At 44.3% G+C, this 14939-nt stretch overlaps 2 protein-coding genes and 1 non-coding gene across 6 annotated transcripts; 1 reads left to right on the top strand and 2 right to left on the bottom strand.

Moving 5' to 3' along the window:
• The first annotated feature begins 61 nt into the window (after positions 1-61).
• LOC143510637 (interferon-induced protein with tetratricopeptide repeats 5-like) lies at positions 62-4221 on the top strand. Of its 3 annotated transcripts, XM_077000216.1 has the most exons (4): positions 62-201; positions 1321-1470; positions 1564-1643; positions 1795-4221. In XM_077000216.1, exon 4 carries the CDS (start codon positions 1796-1798, stop codon positions 3227-3229), a length of 1434 nt encoding a protein of 477 aa, XP_076856331.1. In that variant the 5' UTR covers positions 62-201; positions 1321-1470; positions 1564-1643; position 1795; the 3' UTR covers positions 3230-4221. The 3 variants fall into 3 exon arrangements, with proteins under 3 accessions (XP_076856331.1, XP_076856329.1, XP_076856330.1); XM_077000214.1 differs by lacking the exon at positions 1564-1643 and having other exon boundaries at positions 63-201; XM_077000215.1 differs by lacking the exon at positions 1564-1643 and having other exon boundaries at positions 75-201; positions 1331-1470.
• On the bottom strand, positions 1374-1455 carry trnal-aag (transfer RNA leucine (anticodon AAG)). Its single transcript has one exon. It is a non-coding gene; the product is annotated as a tRNA-Leu (tRNA).
• Positions 4222-7504: 3283 nt separating the features above from the next.
• Positions 7505-14857, bottom strand: slc16a12b (solute carrier family 16 member 12b). 2 transcript variants are annotated; one of them, XM_077000211.1, is made up of 7 exons: positions 14394-14857; positions 12761-13035; positions 10964-11067; positions 9849-9992; positions 9172-9757; positions 8647-8906; positions 7505-8307 (listed from the first exon to the last, which is right to left on the bottom strand). In XM_077000211.1, exons 2-7 carry the CDS (start codon positions 12874-12876, stop codon positions 8075-8077), a joined length of 1443 nt encoding a protein of 480 aa, XP_076856326.1. In that variant the 5' UTR covers positions 12877-13035; positions 14394-14857; the 3' UTR covers positions 7505-8074. The 2 variants fall into 2 exon arrangements, with proteins under 2 accessions (XP_076856326.1, XP_076856327.1); XM_077000212.1 differs by lacking the exon at positions 14394-14857 and adding an exon at positions 12592-12643 and having other exon boundaries at positions 12761-12894.
• Positions 14858-14939: the final 82 nt, after the last annotated feature.

Here is a 14939-nt window from a genome sequence, read left to right as displayed (position 1 = left end):
ATCACGTCCTGAACCAGCGAGGCTTCAGACGTCATCAGTGACGTCACTCGCCCTTAACGAAGCAAGCCTTCCTGAATTTCTGAATTCGACTACCTGAATTTCTCCGAAGCTTCGGTATCACTTTGCTCATCACTAGTAAACAACCGTGAACCTCCGACAACCTCCGCTAGCTAGCTAACGATCTACATAGCAGTGATGAAGGTAGGTTGAAGTCCTGAGGGGTTTTATGAAAAAGTATAACAGATCGAAGGCTAAATGAATGTTATTTTGCAATATCGCTCACTATAATAGCGGACGATCACAGATAGGCTCGCGATGTGTGCTACTAGCTGGCTAGCTAGCTAGAAGTTGCTTCTGTTTGCTTTGTAGATGTGAAAGTATAGTATAGAATAATCTAGATGAGTGGATATGTTTTGGATAAACTGATATATGCTCTGTAGTTTGTAGTTTGTTGTACTACATTTATGGCATTTTGTTTAGCAGACGCTCTTATCCAGAGCGACTTACAAAAGTGCTATGTAGTTGCTTGGAATCTCCAAGGTAGAATAGATGGTCCTGAACACAAGGTACTCTAAGCTGGAAAAACCACTAGACGAAAGTCAAATGATACCTAACAATTATACCTGAATATACACATCACCTGAGGAAAAAGACAGTAAACAATTCCTATAACCCAATTATGCACAATACCTGAGAAAAAGACAGTAAGCAATACCTGTAACAAACACCTGAGGAAAGAGACGATAAAGCACAATAGACGAAGCATAATTATGCAAAGTGCACTTGAAAGAGGTGGGTCTTCAGTCGGCGTCTGAAGACAGCAAGTGACGATGTTCGGACACACAAGGGAAGTTCATTCCACCACCTTGGAGCCAGGACAGAGAAAAGTCTGGATGCTTGTCTCCCATGTGTCCTGAATAATGGAAAGTCATTCACTATTTTTGTGAAGCAAACACTTGAGCAAACATATTTCAAGCAACAATATTGACCTCTTTCAGTAAATGTGTAGTTTCATATAAAATATGAAAGAATTTTGAAAGGTCATATTTTCAGGTTTAGGACCATATTATTTATTTATGCAATATTCTAAGTCAACGTATCCTCATTAGGAAGAGAGCTGAGATTGTTCTGAACATTTTGATATGAGATATGTGGGTAAAATGCTATAATTAAGTATGTTTATGACACCATGCTTAAACAGCAAAAATGCCCAAAGACCTGGGAGGGTTTTAATCTGGACAGAATTACTGCGGCGGAGCACCGGTTGAAAACCCGATATTCTTAATTCTGCACGTGACCTACGTACTGACGTCCCGTTAGGGCGTTCCAGAGCCCTGGGCGTCCTGATATTTTCATAGAGCAAAAGCCCCGGTTGGCAGCGGTGGGATTCGAACCCACGCCCCCGAAGAGACTGGAGCCTTAATCCAGCGCCTTAGACCGCTCGGCCACGCTACCACATTAAAGCACTACGTAAGTATATATAAGTAAATAAGGACCAATACCTATATGGTAGGTTGAGCTACTATATTTATTACTAGTTTTCTTTCGGTTTCCATTTTCTAGCGCTACGGGTGACGGATATTTCTTCCTTGTTTGTGCAGTTCCATATTTCTGTACGGATCGCGGAAGACACTCAAACTGAAGTATAGTATAGTTTTCAGGCGCTTATTGTTTTTAAAATCATACTACTGTCGCAATTCTTTCGCAAGGAAACCGAGACGAACTTATGTTGTCAACATTGTTTCAGCATAATAGTTATATATAGTTAATATAGACTGTATGCTGCTGTTACAGAATGACTCAGTCCCGACTTCTTGAAGAACTACGACAGTTGGAATGCCACTTCACCTGGGAATTAAATAAAGAAGATATTAACATCACTGATCTTCTGAATAGGTTAGAACAACATGTTGAGCTAAATCATCGGGGTTTGGAAGGGTTAGCGCACACATACAACTCTTTAGCATTTGTGAAGTACCTTCTAGGGTCTCCTAAAGAAGCCCTCACCAAACTAGAGGAATCAGTGGCACTCACAAAACAATGCCATGAGAATAACTGTGACAAGTGGCTCATAGTTACCTATGGAAATCTAGCCTGGGTACAGTACCACATGGAATGTTATACTGAATGTGAACGCTACTTGGGAAAGCTCAGAGACATTGCAGATAAGTTCCCAGCATCTGCATATGCCATTCATCATGAAGTACTTGGAGAAAAGGCATGGGCGCTGTTCAAGTTCTCTCGCAAGTACTATGACAGGGCTAAAGAATGCTTCAAGATGGCCTTAGAGCTAGAACCTGATAATACACATTGGAATACCGGTTATGCTCTTGTACTACACCGAACAGAGACTTGGTCCTCCAGTTCAGATGACTCAGCAGCAGTAAAACAGCTGCAACAGGCCATAGACAAAAACGCAGATAATGATGAACTCAGAGTTCTCCTAGCACTGAGACTCGCTCGGCTCAATGAGTATGACAAAGCCGAGAGACTGGTGGAAGAAGCCTTAGAACACTCACCCAGTGCTCCTTATGTGATTCGTTATGTGGGTAAATTTTTCAGGGATCATGGATCTGTGGACAGGTCCCTTGCGCTGCTGAAGAGAGCATTGGAGCACATGTCCAACTCAGGCTTTATACACCACCAGCTAGCACTCTGCTATAAAAGAAAGAAAATATCTTTACAGCGAAATGAAAGTAGACTTTCACCTAGCACTAGCATGGAGGTTCAGAAGCTTCGTCACCAGTGCATCTATCATTTAGAACAGGCCAGTACACTGAAGACTTGTTTCAACCTTGCTATGATTGAACTAGCAGTGCAGTATGGAGAGGATGAACAGCTTGATCGTGCAGAAGATCTGTTTCAGGAAACCCTGCGTGTAGCCAAAGAGAAAAATGAGTATCTACAAAAGACATATTTCCATTATGGAGAGTTCCAGCAGTACAGAAAGAGGCATCTGGTCTCAGCCATCAGACTCTATATGGAAAGTCTGAAGATAGATCATGACACAGTAGATGGGAAGAAAAGTGCTAATAATCTGAAGAAGATAGCTGATAGATGTTTGACTAGATGTCCTGAAGATGGAAAAGCCTGGGCAATTCTGGGATTCATCCATAAGGCAAAAGGAGAGAACAGGAGAGCTTTAGAGTGCTATGAGAAAGCTCTACAGTATACACACAGTGATAAGTACCTTAGTGTACTACGAGACCTGGAGCAATCCTTACAATAGTGTCCCATGTCAGAAATAAAACAAGCAACTTTTCTGTAGTGAATCATACCACAACAGTGAGTTCCACTCTATGTCCCTAATTAACACAAAATGTTAAATAATGTAATCAGCACAAATATTAAATCAGTTGTAGACAGACAAACTTCACCTTCATCTTGCGGCATACATCATCAACAATCACAGCCTACAAATAAAGCTTTGGAATATACACACAAGGATCATTACCGTAGTGCTATGTGTGACCCTCAGCTGTTCTTACAATAGTTTTACATTGTGCTATGCTCCACTTTATATGCGTTGGAGGTTGTCTGAGTGTGTCTATTTTATGGAGTGCTGCTCTATTTCTGCTCACTCCAGTGCATGATCAGCTCCTCTGTTCACTCTGTGTGTCCACATGTGTCCATGTGTGGCTTGGTCATACCTTCTGATTTGGCTGATTAGAAACATTTTATTTCATCCAAATGTTTATCTCATGCTAAAAGTCCTCTGCTCAGCTTATGGGTTGTAACCACAATAAGATTAGGTAATTTGCCCAATTGTCAGTTTTATAAAACATGTCCTCTGGGTGTCTTTGAAAATACATCTGACCTTATAACTGATTAGGAAGCTATTTATTGAGAGAAGTGATTTCTGAGCTTTCAGTGTTTTGAATCTAGTCAATATGGGGAATAAACTCATAGGGAAAGAATAACTAAGTGTAACGTTTTATTTAGCTAATTAATCTAGCATTCCAGCACTATTAACCTGAGGTCATTTACCTGAACATATGCACCTAAGGAGTACGGCTTATGTCAGCTAACAATTTTGTTGTGCAATGTAATACTGTTATTACTGTATTCTAAAAATACTAACTGCATTGTACTGTGATGAGTAAACTGATCGAAGCTTCAAGGACTGCAATGCTCCAATTATTTATTTATAATTTCTCATTTAATGTTAAAACTAAAGTTAAAACATTTGTTTATGATTAAATAAATATACTTATACATGTAGTTATGTCTCTCATTGTATTGGTTTGATTCTCATGAACCTAATGAACATTCGATTAGCTCAAATGTGTGGGGTTTTTGGACTGATTTTGACAGCGCTAGTGTTGTGTAGTCCTGAAATTGACATGTTTCACATTGTAAGACATTGTTCAGTTTGCAAACTATGTGGTGGTATGTGGTGATAGTGATAATGAGCATTTTTGGTTGGTTGATGTCTAAAGACGGAGAGTCATAAATATTTCGTGTGCGTTATGCATAGTCGTAGTTCAATGTGCAGTGCGGTGGTTAGCGCTATCGCCTCACAGCAAGGTGGGTTCGATTCTCGTTCCGGTCCGGTCCGCTCTGGAGTTGGCATGTTTTCCCCGTGCCTGTGTGGGTTTTCTCCGGGTACTCCGGTTTCCTCCCACAGTCCAAAGACATGCGTGTTAGGTTGATTGGTCACTCTAAGGGCGTACTCACACTAGGCACGGTTTGCTCGTTCCGTGCTGGGGCCCGGTTATCCCCCCTCCCCACTCCCCCGCTGGCCTGCACTCACACTCGCTTCAGCAACCCGGCCCGAGCACGCTTACGTCATCACAACGCCGCTTTATTTGGAAAAAAGCGCGCTCGCACAACACTATAGAGTTCACGATTCTCTTTTTATTGTATTTTTGGAGTCGTTTTGGGAGTGCAGAAACACGGTGCAACCACAGATTTATCGATAATTTAACACAACGATTGTCTGCTAATCGCTTTGCCGCTATGACTGTTTAACGTGAGCGTCGCATCACTGATGTCATGTTTGAGTTCCAGCGAAATGAACCAATCAGACGAGGCACCAAGCGGGCCCGGGCACGGATAGCGCTCACACTAGAAGCGAACCGTGCCCGAGTCCACATGAATCGTGCCCTGGCCCACCTCTTTAAAGCGGGCCCGAGCACGGTTAACTGATCCGGGCCCGGGCACGGTTGGAGCGCTCACACTAGCCAAACGAACCGTGCTTCGGCAGGCAACCGTGCCCGGGCCCGGATCACAGAGCCTAGTGTGAGTACGCCCTAAATTGCCCGTAGGAGTGCGTGAATGTTGGCCATGTGGTGGACTGGCGACCTGCCCATGGTGTACCCTGCCTTCGCCCGATGATGCTGGGATTGACTCCATCCCCGCCTTGACCCCGACTAGCGGGATTAACCCTTCCGTTAGGGTCCCCCCCCCCCCCCCCCCCCCACGTTAGTGTTCCCGGTCAAAATCTTTTTTAACACAAAAACATTTTTCACCACCAAATTAATTGCTTTTATGCAACATTATTTAGCTGTGAACAATGTCTCAAAGTAGTGTTTAACATGAATTTATAGAATTAGACATAAAATAACAGCAGTGAAAATATAAATAGGCACTGAAAATGTATTACAAAATGAACGTCATGTAAAAAAAATAAGTTGAAAACCAAAAACCAAACTCAGCATGAAGTGTGTGTGTATGTATGTGTGCTTGTGAATTCAAGGACCCATTTCCTTGTTGGGGGAGAGCAGCCAGGGCTGGGGTTGATGCAGCAGCTGGGGCTGGGGCTGGGGCTGGGGCTGGGGCATTGGCTGGGGCTTACACACTTCTAGCCAGACTGGTAGAGGCTGGTGTGCGAGGAATGAAACTGTTGTAAGGACATAGTTGCCTGGAATATAGGCCTGCCAGACTGGATCCCACAGATATTTTGTAGCCTCATTGTTTGAGCAATATAGGCTACTCCTGCTAAAATCATCAGACCTATGTGGGCTTAGAGGTCTACCAGGCCGATTTCTCTGCAGGTGTCCCTAAACCCACACTTCCCCTCCAGGTTTGTCATCTCCAGTATAATTACATTTACATTTATGGCAGACGCCCTTATCCATAGCGACGTACATTTTTATCTCATTTTTATACAAGTGAGCAATTGAGGGTTAAGGGCCTTGCTCAGAGGCACCTCAGTCAGGGCATCAGGCCTGGGGATCGAACCCACGACCCTCCGGTCACAAGACCAGTTCCCTAACCACCAGGCCATAACTGCCCCCCTCAATGCACTCTGGGAAAAAGAGTTGGAAGGTGGACTCATCATCCACACAAGATGTCGCATACCATTTTGGCCCTAGCGCAGGGCTGTAGTGGGCCCCTTTTTCAGCCCGGGAGTTTCATGCCCAAATCCGGCCCAAAATGATTTTTCCCTCCCAATCGTCCCAAACTAGAGATTGACATGAGCCGGCCCATCGGGAATCCTCCCGAATCTCCCGATTAGCCACTCCGGCTCTGCCCTAGCGTCATCTTTATGATGTTGTCCTCTCTCGCTCTACTTCCTCTGACTTGGGGGATGAAGCCCAGAGCAAGTGTCCAACTCTTGAACTAGAATCGACTATTCAGTTTCCTCAAAGTTTGGATCTAAATCTGTGTTGTGTTCCACTTCTGAGACATCCTCCTCTACCTCTGGTTCAATTTCAGTGCCCTCTTCATCACATCCAAAAACCTGGACCAGAACCTCTTCGATACCCAAATAACTGCTTGGTCAGTCGCCTACTCATTGTGCTCAGAGTAAAAGGAGTGCAAGGCAAACATCAAGTTATATATATGGGGTCTGTGCAGGGCCGGAGTGGGACACTTTTTCAGCCTGGGAGTTTCATGCCCAAATCCGGCCCAAAATTATTTTCCCCTCCAAATCGGCCCAAACTAGAGACTGACATGAGCCGGCCCATTGGGAATCCTCCCGAATCTCCCGATTAGCCACTCCGGCTCTGGGTCTGTGTGACGATGATACATTGATTAGTCTAGGTGTGGTTCATGTGGGAGATAGGCACAAAAGCATGGGAAGAAGATGTGTACCCACAAAAGACATTGTTCAGTCTGAAATGTGTGTGAGTAAGTGTGTGGGTATGTGTGTGTGTGTGAGTGAGTTGGGGTGGTGTGTGTGTGTGTGTGTGTGTGTGTGTGTGTGTGTGTGAGTGAGTTGGGGTGGTGTGTATGGGGATGTTTTCTGTCTGATAAACGAATCACCGGGAACAATACAGGTGCTACAAAGTTGATTAAAACACTCAAAAATAAATGAAAGAGGTAATCATCATTTTTACATGTGTAGGTACATATTGTGGAGGATGGCATAAGGCCTTGAGGCAATCAGATGTAAAACACAATATTTTTGAGTGTTATAAATCGGTCAGCTTTGACCGTGAATACAACGGGAGGGTTAAGCGGTAAAGATAATGGATAGATGGATTTATAGTTCGTTTGCAATTATTCAGTCTTGATTCTCTGTAATGGCTAAATAGTTAATAATAAAGAACGATTGAAGTTTGTTACATGGGGTATTTTTTACTGTAACATATCTTTTAAACTTTTTCTTCTTTCTTGAAATATAGATGTTTGGGGAAACATATTGTTTCCCCAACTAATTACTAAATGCTAACACAGATCCAATTTTAGATGTGACATTTGATCTTCATCATAGCATGCCAGCTTCAAAAACGTACCGACATAAACTTCCATTATCAAACACTGCCCTCTTGTGGTGGGTAATTGGTGTTGGATTAAGTATAAAAACGCTTTGTTCCACCAATACATATAAATCCTGCACAATATTGCAGATTAAAACAACAGCAAAAAAAATTAATTTAACTGCAATCTTATATTGAGTGAAAAATGAAATGACAATACCAAACACTTAATGCAAAAAGCACCAACGCTAACTCAGCATTTCTGTTTCAAGGTTTCCATTCACATCTTAGGAATGAAATACTTTTGGACAGAAAGCTAGAATGAGGCACATTAGCAAACATGGCTTTAAAGTGCATTGGTGATGCTACAAAGAGCTTTCAATAAATCAGTTCAAATACCCGAGAAAGTACAAATGACAGGTCTGATGTTATAATGTGACTGGATTTCGAATCAGGAGGTCCTTATTAGTGGTTATAAAAAAGTCTGTCTGTTGGGCTTCACCCTGTTCATGTATGCAGTCCTGGGCTTGTCTCCTCCTCTGAATTCCTCGGCAGTGGCGCACAGCGGTAACGGTGGCCAGCAGGAGAGCGCTGGAGAGCAGGGCAAAGCCGCTTAAGAGGAAGGTTGCGGTGTAGGTGCCCGTGGTGTCCACCAACCAGCCTGGGCAACAGAAGGATTAAAAACAAAAGGTCTAAGTGTACACTCAAGGCAATCGCTGACATTGCAGTGCTTCACCATTCAGCCATGTTCTTTTCAGAAGGGTGAAGCACAGCTTTAGTTTCACTAAACAACGTTACAAGGATACGAGCTCAGAGGGTCAGAGTTGCTAGCTGTTCTCTCTCCTAACTGTGTCTCCTAATGGTGTCACTCATTTACCACTGGTATAGCATCAAAGGGGAACTGATCCAAACCTTGGCATTGTGCACCTACTGCAGGGTTTAAAACACTCAACACAGAGGAATGGCCCCTTGAATAAACGTGAACCACTCCGGCGCTCACCTCCGATCGGAGGGCTGACCAGGTACGGAAACGCATGCAGAAAGTACACCACCCCGAGGGCGGAGGAGAGGTATGTCGTTCCCACCACATCGGACGTCACCACGGGTATTAGGGCAACGTAGGCGCCGTCGAAGTAGCCGTAGAGGACGGAGAAGGGCACCAGCAGCGCAAACGTCCGCAGGAGAGGGATGAGGAAGCAGCAGAGGCCTTCCATGGCCACGGCAACCATGTAACACACGCTCCTGTACTTTTTCAGGCACCTGCGTGGAACAGGAGCGGGTCATCACTACTTTGAATAACACATGTCTGTACTGTCAATGGGAGGCTGGCAGTTCTCAAAATTGTCAGTGGAAGCTGATGTTAGAAGAACAGCCTTTTAAATGCACTTCTTAATTTAAGCATTGTTTTTGGTGAATTAAAGGAAATGGTAACCATGGAAAAGGGAAATTATAGGAACTATAGGAACTGAATATTCTTGTGCTGACCCTTCATTATTTTAACACTAGGCGAACCTCTGCAACTCACCTCCTGTCAGTCAGCCAGCCGAACGTGATGTTGCCTACGATGTCGATGACCCCTAAAATAGACATGAGAAAGGCGGCGTGGTGGTGGCTGACGCCCACGTCCAGCGCGTATGGCACCAGGTACACGAACGGCAGGCTGCAGCCACTGGCCAGGAACAGGAAAGAGCCGGCCAGGGCCAGGAAGTTCGGCATGAGCAAGAACCGGTACTCCTGCATGGACTGCAGGCAACGCTGCTTGCCGGTCCCTGCCTGGGGCGGTCTGTCCGGCTCGGGCCCGCCAGCCTCCAGAGGAGCTGTGCCGCACCCACATTCAGAGTCCACGGGCAGTGGATGAGCTTCCCCCTCCTTCAGAGAGATGGGGCGCAAGAGAGCACCACACACACACAGGTTCGACACCAGACCCCCCAGGATGAGGAGGGCCCCACGCCACGAGTAGTGTTCGATCAGCAGCTGCACAACGGGGGCCAGGATGAACGTCCCAATGCCGCTGCCAGACATGGCGATGCCGTACGCCAAGGCTTTTCTCTCGCAAAAGTAAACTCCCACCATAGCGATGGCTGGTGTGTAGCAGAGGGCAAATCCAAGCCCTGCGAAGACCAAAACAACACAAGCTGTAAGAGGAAATGAGATTAAAGGGGGTGGGGCATTATCAACTAGTGTTTTAATGTGTTACCATACCCGTTAAGACCCCAAGACTGAGGTAGAGGTATTCCAGACTAGTGGCAAAGGAACTAAGCACCAAACCGATAGAGGCCAGAAATCCTCCCAGAATCACAGCCACACGACATGACAGCTGATTCCCCATGAGACTGCCCAGCGGAGCTGCCATTGAAACATCAGATAAAAAAAAAAGACAAAAACGACAAAAAAATCTTAAAGGAATCTCAAATTAATCTAAAAGCTTAACAGTTTTTTTATTTTTTTTATCATAGCTGACATGATGAGAATCTTTTTTAATAGTTTTTTTAAATGGACAAATCCACGAGAAATATTTAAAAATATTTTTTTATATTTAAAAAAGAAGTCATATGTTGGATTTGAACACTGCAGTGCTCTAGCCAGCTGATGCCTTGCTATCAGTTTTGCGATAAGAGTGTTACCGTGTCAGCTAGTTCACCAGTTCTGCGAGGCTTTATGTAATATCTGCAACATTTCTGAAGTCCTATGCTGACGTTTTTTCCCTATTTTTATAGGTCAGTGGGCATGGCCCAGAAATGCCTTTTCCAGGGTCACACAGTCCTTCACAGGATCTTCCCTGAAAATGCTTGCTGTTATGACAGCAGATGGCAGTGAGCAGGACAAAATAAAAAAGTCCTGCTGTTTCAGGACACAATGCTGTGACACTAACATGTGCAGTCAAAATGTTCACTGTGTGTTACTGTCACACAGCCAAAGAGATGGGGCGGGGCTGGGGGCAGGACTGGGGCGGGGCTGTGGGTGGGGCTGGGGGGCACACCTCCTGCATACTCTAGCTCTGTGTCTTATTGGACGGGGTGGTCTCTGCTTCTGTGGCAAAACTATGCATGTTACCAAAATAAAACCAATGCTGAGCACAGCTTTAGGTCAAAATATATGGGAGGTCAAAGAATCAAGAACAACACAGAGCAACAATCAGGGAGTTAGAAAGAACCACATTTGCCTAGTTCAAAATGCACCATAAATAGCCAACAAAGGATAGGTTCTGTTCCAAATCAGAAAAGGCACGTGGCATTTTCTACATACAGGATCAGATGGCTCACATTTGAGCTTCAGAGTCAGACTGTGCAGTAAATGAGACCCAAATGATCACATACCACAAAGCATGGTGGTACAGTCTGCTAATGAATGGATCCATGCAGTTCCAGAATAATCCCGTGCAAAATGCATTTGAAATTCCACAAAGAAGATGGAGATGCATCTGGGAAAGACAAAAAAAACTTTTACAAAAAACATTTATCATTAGAAATCCAACATAATGAATGATACAAAATCCAAGCATGTGCAGTGTGCATGCTGCTTGTGCGGTACTGTACGCGTTGTGAAACATGCCATGCGGTGAGCACTGATCGCTGATTGTCTGTGTTCAGTGGATGAGTGCAGACACTGTGACCCCCTGACTCAGCCGGTATTGCTGACTAACCAGACAACAGGAAGCTAAGTTCTGCCCAGGCTTGTGAGACGTTTTGGGCTGAGAAAGGGGTAATGAGGCGCATGTCTGCCTGCACCTGAACAAACACAGTGAAAGCACCAGGCAGGGGACCAGGGTCAAAGCACTTGGAGTGAACGTGACAGCCAATGACTCGTGCATACTCAATCACTGGCCACAGAGCACACGCACAACACTGGCGAGGGGCCATCGGAGGGAGAGATATCCTTCCCCGAGTCCTAATCAGCCTGAACACTTTGAATGCACTGCTGTTTGGAGCCAGCCAGATTAGGGTTAAAGGGTTCAACCAGCTTGTCAGGTCCTGAACCACACCCATAAACATATGCAACACTAAAAAACCTTCAGCAGAACAAAGTAAAAGCCTTTAAATTCAATACAAATACCTCAGGGCTTTCTCTCATCTCTGAAGAGAGTTTTGGCCTTTGCTGCATGTTGGTGGCATATTGCCATGTTTTTCTGCAGGAGTTGAGAAGGGTTCATGGGAGTCCTGGTTGGACTGTGATTGCTTAGGGGTTCAGAGCCTTTGTTTCGAAAGGTGAGTGGTCACTTGCTCCAGGAGCTAATCATACACCCTGACACTTCTCAGCCTCTCCTATCTCAGCAAGGGTCAGTTCTGTGGGGCAGTTCTGTGGGGAAGGTGCAAGCTAATATTTTTGGCATAATCAGGCCATTTTCTCCTTTGTCTGGCATTTTCACAAGCTGGATCAGAACATCTAGGAACTTGACAAAGTCCTCATAATATTGTGCTGTTAGGAAATTATCACTGATTTCATCTAACGTCCGATTTGTGAGATAAGGCATAGATAACAATATTTTTAACACCTGTACTTTCTTCTCTAACCTCTTTCAGCTTAAGATAAACAGCTGTTCACTATATGAAATATTTAACTCCATTCACAAAACCATCTAAAACTACCTTTTCGCACAAGCAAATACAGGAATTAGTGGTGGTCAGTGGACTACTGCCCCTGACACTTTGGTCTCATACATTGGCTCCCTGTTTGAAAACTTGCCAAGCTGTTTACCAGAGTGTCAAATGTAACTTGAACTGGGCAACCCGTGGCATGAAATGTTGAAAACATTCACTCACTCACTCAGTGAACGGGTGGATTTGTTTTCAGCAATTCTCAGTGTGGACTGAACTAAATATAGTGTTCTGCATAGCCTCTGCATGGAATATGCATTGTAAACATCATATCACTATATGCATAGAAGCAAACACTCAGCCTTAACCCCTTAGACTCAAAAGACCCGCTGGTAAGTCCAGGCTTTTACTCTATTCAGTGCAGTCCATTCTGACTTCCTCTTCTCTGTATTTACATTGTTCCTGAAAGTCAGAAACGAAATGACAGAATCTAGAGGCCACAATGTGATGTTACAGAAATGACACGCTGGAAACGGAGCAACCAAGCAGTGCCAGATGCACGTCCCAAGCAGGGCCTACCTGGTCACGGCACGGGTGCAGACGGTGACCATGAAGCAGCCGGCCACGATCATCCACCCCCAGCCCCCGTCAGGGGGGAGGACTCCTCCCTTCTTCCTCTTCTTTTCCGGAGCCATGGGTGCTGCGGCTGCGCCCGCTCCTTCCTCAGCCTCAGCAGCGCGTCCAAAACACACGTGCACACGCGCACACACATACACACACACATGCACTCTTCACACGCTGCGTCCTCCGGTCATGGAGTTCCTCGGTGTGGATGTGGGGCCCTGACAGTCGCCCTGCCAGCAGCGTTGGGAAGACGAACGAGTAGGAATGAGTAACAGGTTCAACCAGATACATTAACAGACATCCCAGCATGCCTACAAGGAAGCCTTGGCCCCCGAGGAGAGGGGACAGCCTCTGGGCATGTGCAGCAGCATCCAAGTGTTCTTGACCATTTTTTTTTTACAAGTGGCCAGTTGGTGGTGGAGAAGGGGCTTTGGTAGGGGGTTGGGTGGAGAACATGGTGTTTATGAGCACAGGGTCCATTGCTAACTGCAGACTGCCTCTTGGACCCCCAAAAGCTCCATGGACAAAAGCTGAAGCATGCTTAAAGATCCTTTTCCCTGGAAAACACGGGCTGCTTGTTCCCGACTTCCACCTTCCACCTCCAACATGCACAAGCAAACACATTGATAATCAATGAAAATATTTCGTCCTTGTGGATAAAGGGCAGAGTTTAGCAGACAGCAGAATCTCAGTTTCCTTCAACAGAAAGCATGCACTTGCTCAAGATTACAAACTGGAAGCCTTACACCTTGTTCTGCATATTGCCCTGAAAAAATTAATAAAACGTTTGTGACTTTATGAATGTATCTTTTATACCCACAATTTAAGCCCCCTGTGACCGCCTTACCATGTAATATTTGTTTGACAGCCTACAAAGCCTACCTCTAAGCACACTTTAGAAACCTATTTTCCACACTTTTGTAAATCTTTGTGAAAGTATAGTTTTGCCACTTTGTTTTGTCAGGATGAAGTTAATAGCTTATAAAAGGCATTTTCTCATATTGTATCGTTATTCTTATATGTGCATATCTAGTTTATGGACTTTCAGCAGTGGCGACCTTCCTTTCTTTTTTTATGTCTTACCTCAGATCACTTGTAAGAAATGTAACATGACAAAAGCTCTCTCTAAAGCCTTGAATACAGCCACATGCACGGACTTGCCACGGTAACTTACAATACATGTAGGCTACAATATAAACCACCTCGCTTATGTAACATTGCACATACCGTTGTTCGCTTAAATAGCAAACACCTTAAACGCCTTTTCTTTTGGGGGTTTTAACACTGAAAATGTAACTATTGTCAAAATATTAGTATTACTGAAAATGAAATAAATTGTTCTTCAAAACAAGTTAGATTTCAGTGTCAATAAGAAGCAGCTTATATAATGCATAATGTATTTGCATGATTTAGTTTTATCATTAACTATAACCTTTGCCAATATCAATATTTAAAATGACCAAGTTAGTTACATGTACATACAGGCTACAGAGTTCACTGTATTTGTTTATTTATTGTATTCATAACAATATTTGTTTGCCGGGTTGGGTAGATTACATTTTATAACAATAAAAGTCGGTATACTTACCATTTCTAAATTTAGCTTTCTGCAGCTTTCTGTTTCTTCATCGGGGTCTATCAGACGCGTCCGTCTGTGCACCTACAGTAACTAACCTAAAATTAATAAATCGTGTTTTGTTACATTGTACTGAATCTGCGGACCCAACATTTTCTTACCACCATCCTAAGTTTTCCCCGGCGGCCTTTTTTCAGCCCCGAGAACATCCTGACCATTGCACTTCGACGCGCGTGCTTGCTGCGGAACCAATGAGCTTAGCGGCCTTTTTTTTCCACTCCCCAAACACGTCGCAAGTAATTACGCACTTCTGCATGGCAGGGGTCTCCTCTGCCTCTTATTCGCTTGTCGGTAGCGATGTATTGCGGTTGGCAATATAAAACTTATATAAAACGGCTTTAACATTAAACAGTAAAGTTTGTAATTATTGGCATGTCTGGACAGAAGCTAATTGAGAAACATTGTGGACATTTGTGGAAACTCGACTGACTGGTCTGCCAGGATAGTATTTACTTTTAAAATCTGTTTGGCTTAGTTACTCGACACCCACATGCACTG

This window comes from Brachyhypopomus gauderio, chromosome 3, assembly GCF_052324685.1.
Source record: "Brachyhypopomus gauderio isolate BG-103 chromosome 3, BGAUD_0.2, whole genome shotgun sequence".
NCBI classification, from domain to species: domain Eukaryota; kingdom Metazoa; phylum Chordata; class Actinopteri; order Gymnotiformes; family Hypopomidae; genus Brachyhypopomus; species Brachyhypopomus gauderio.
The sequence above is the reverse complement of the archived record's forward strand: the minus strand, read 5'-3'. Positions and strand labels throughout refer to the sequence as shown.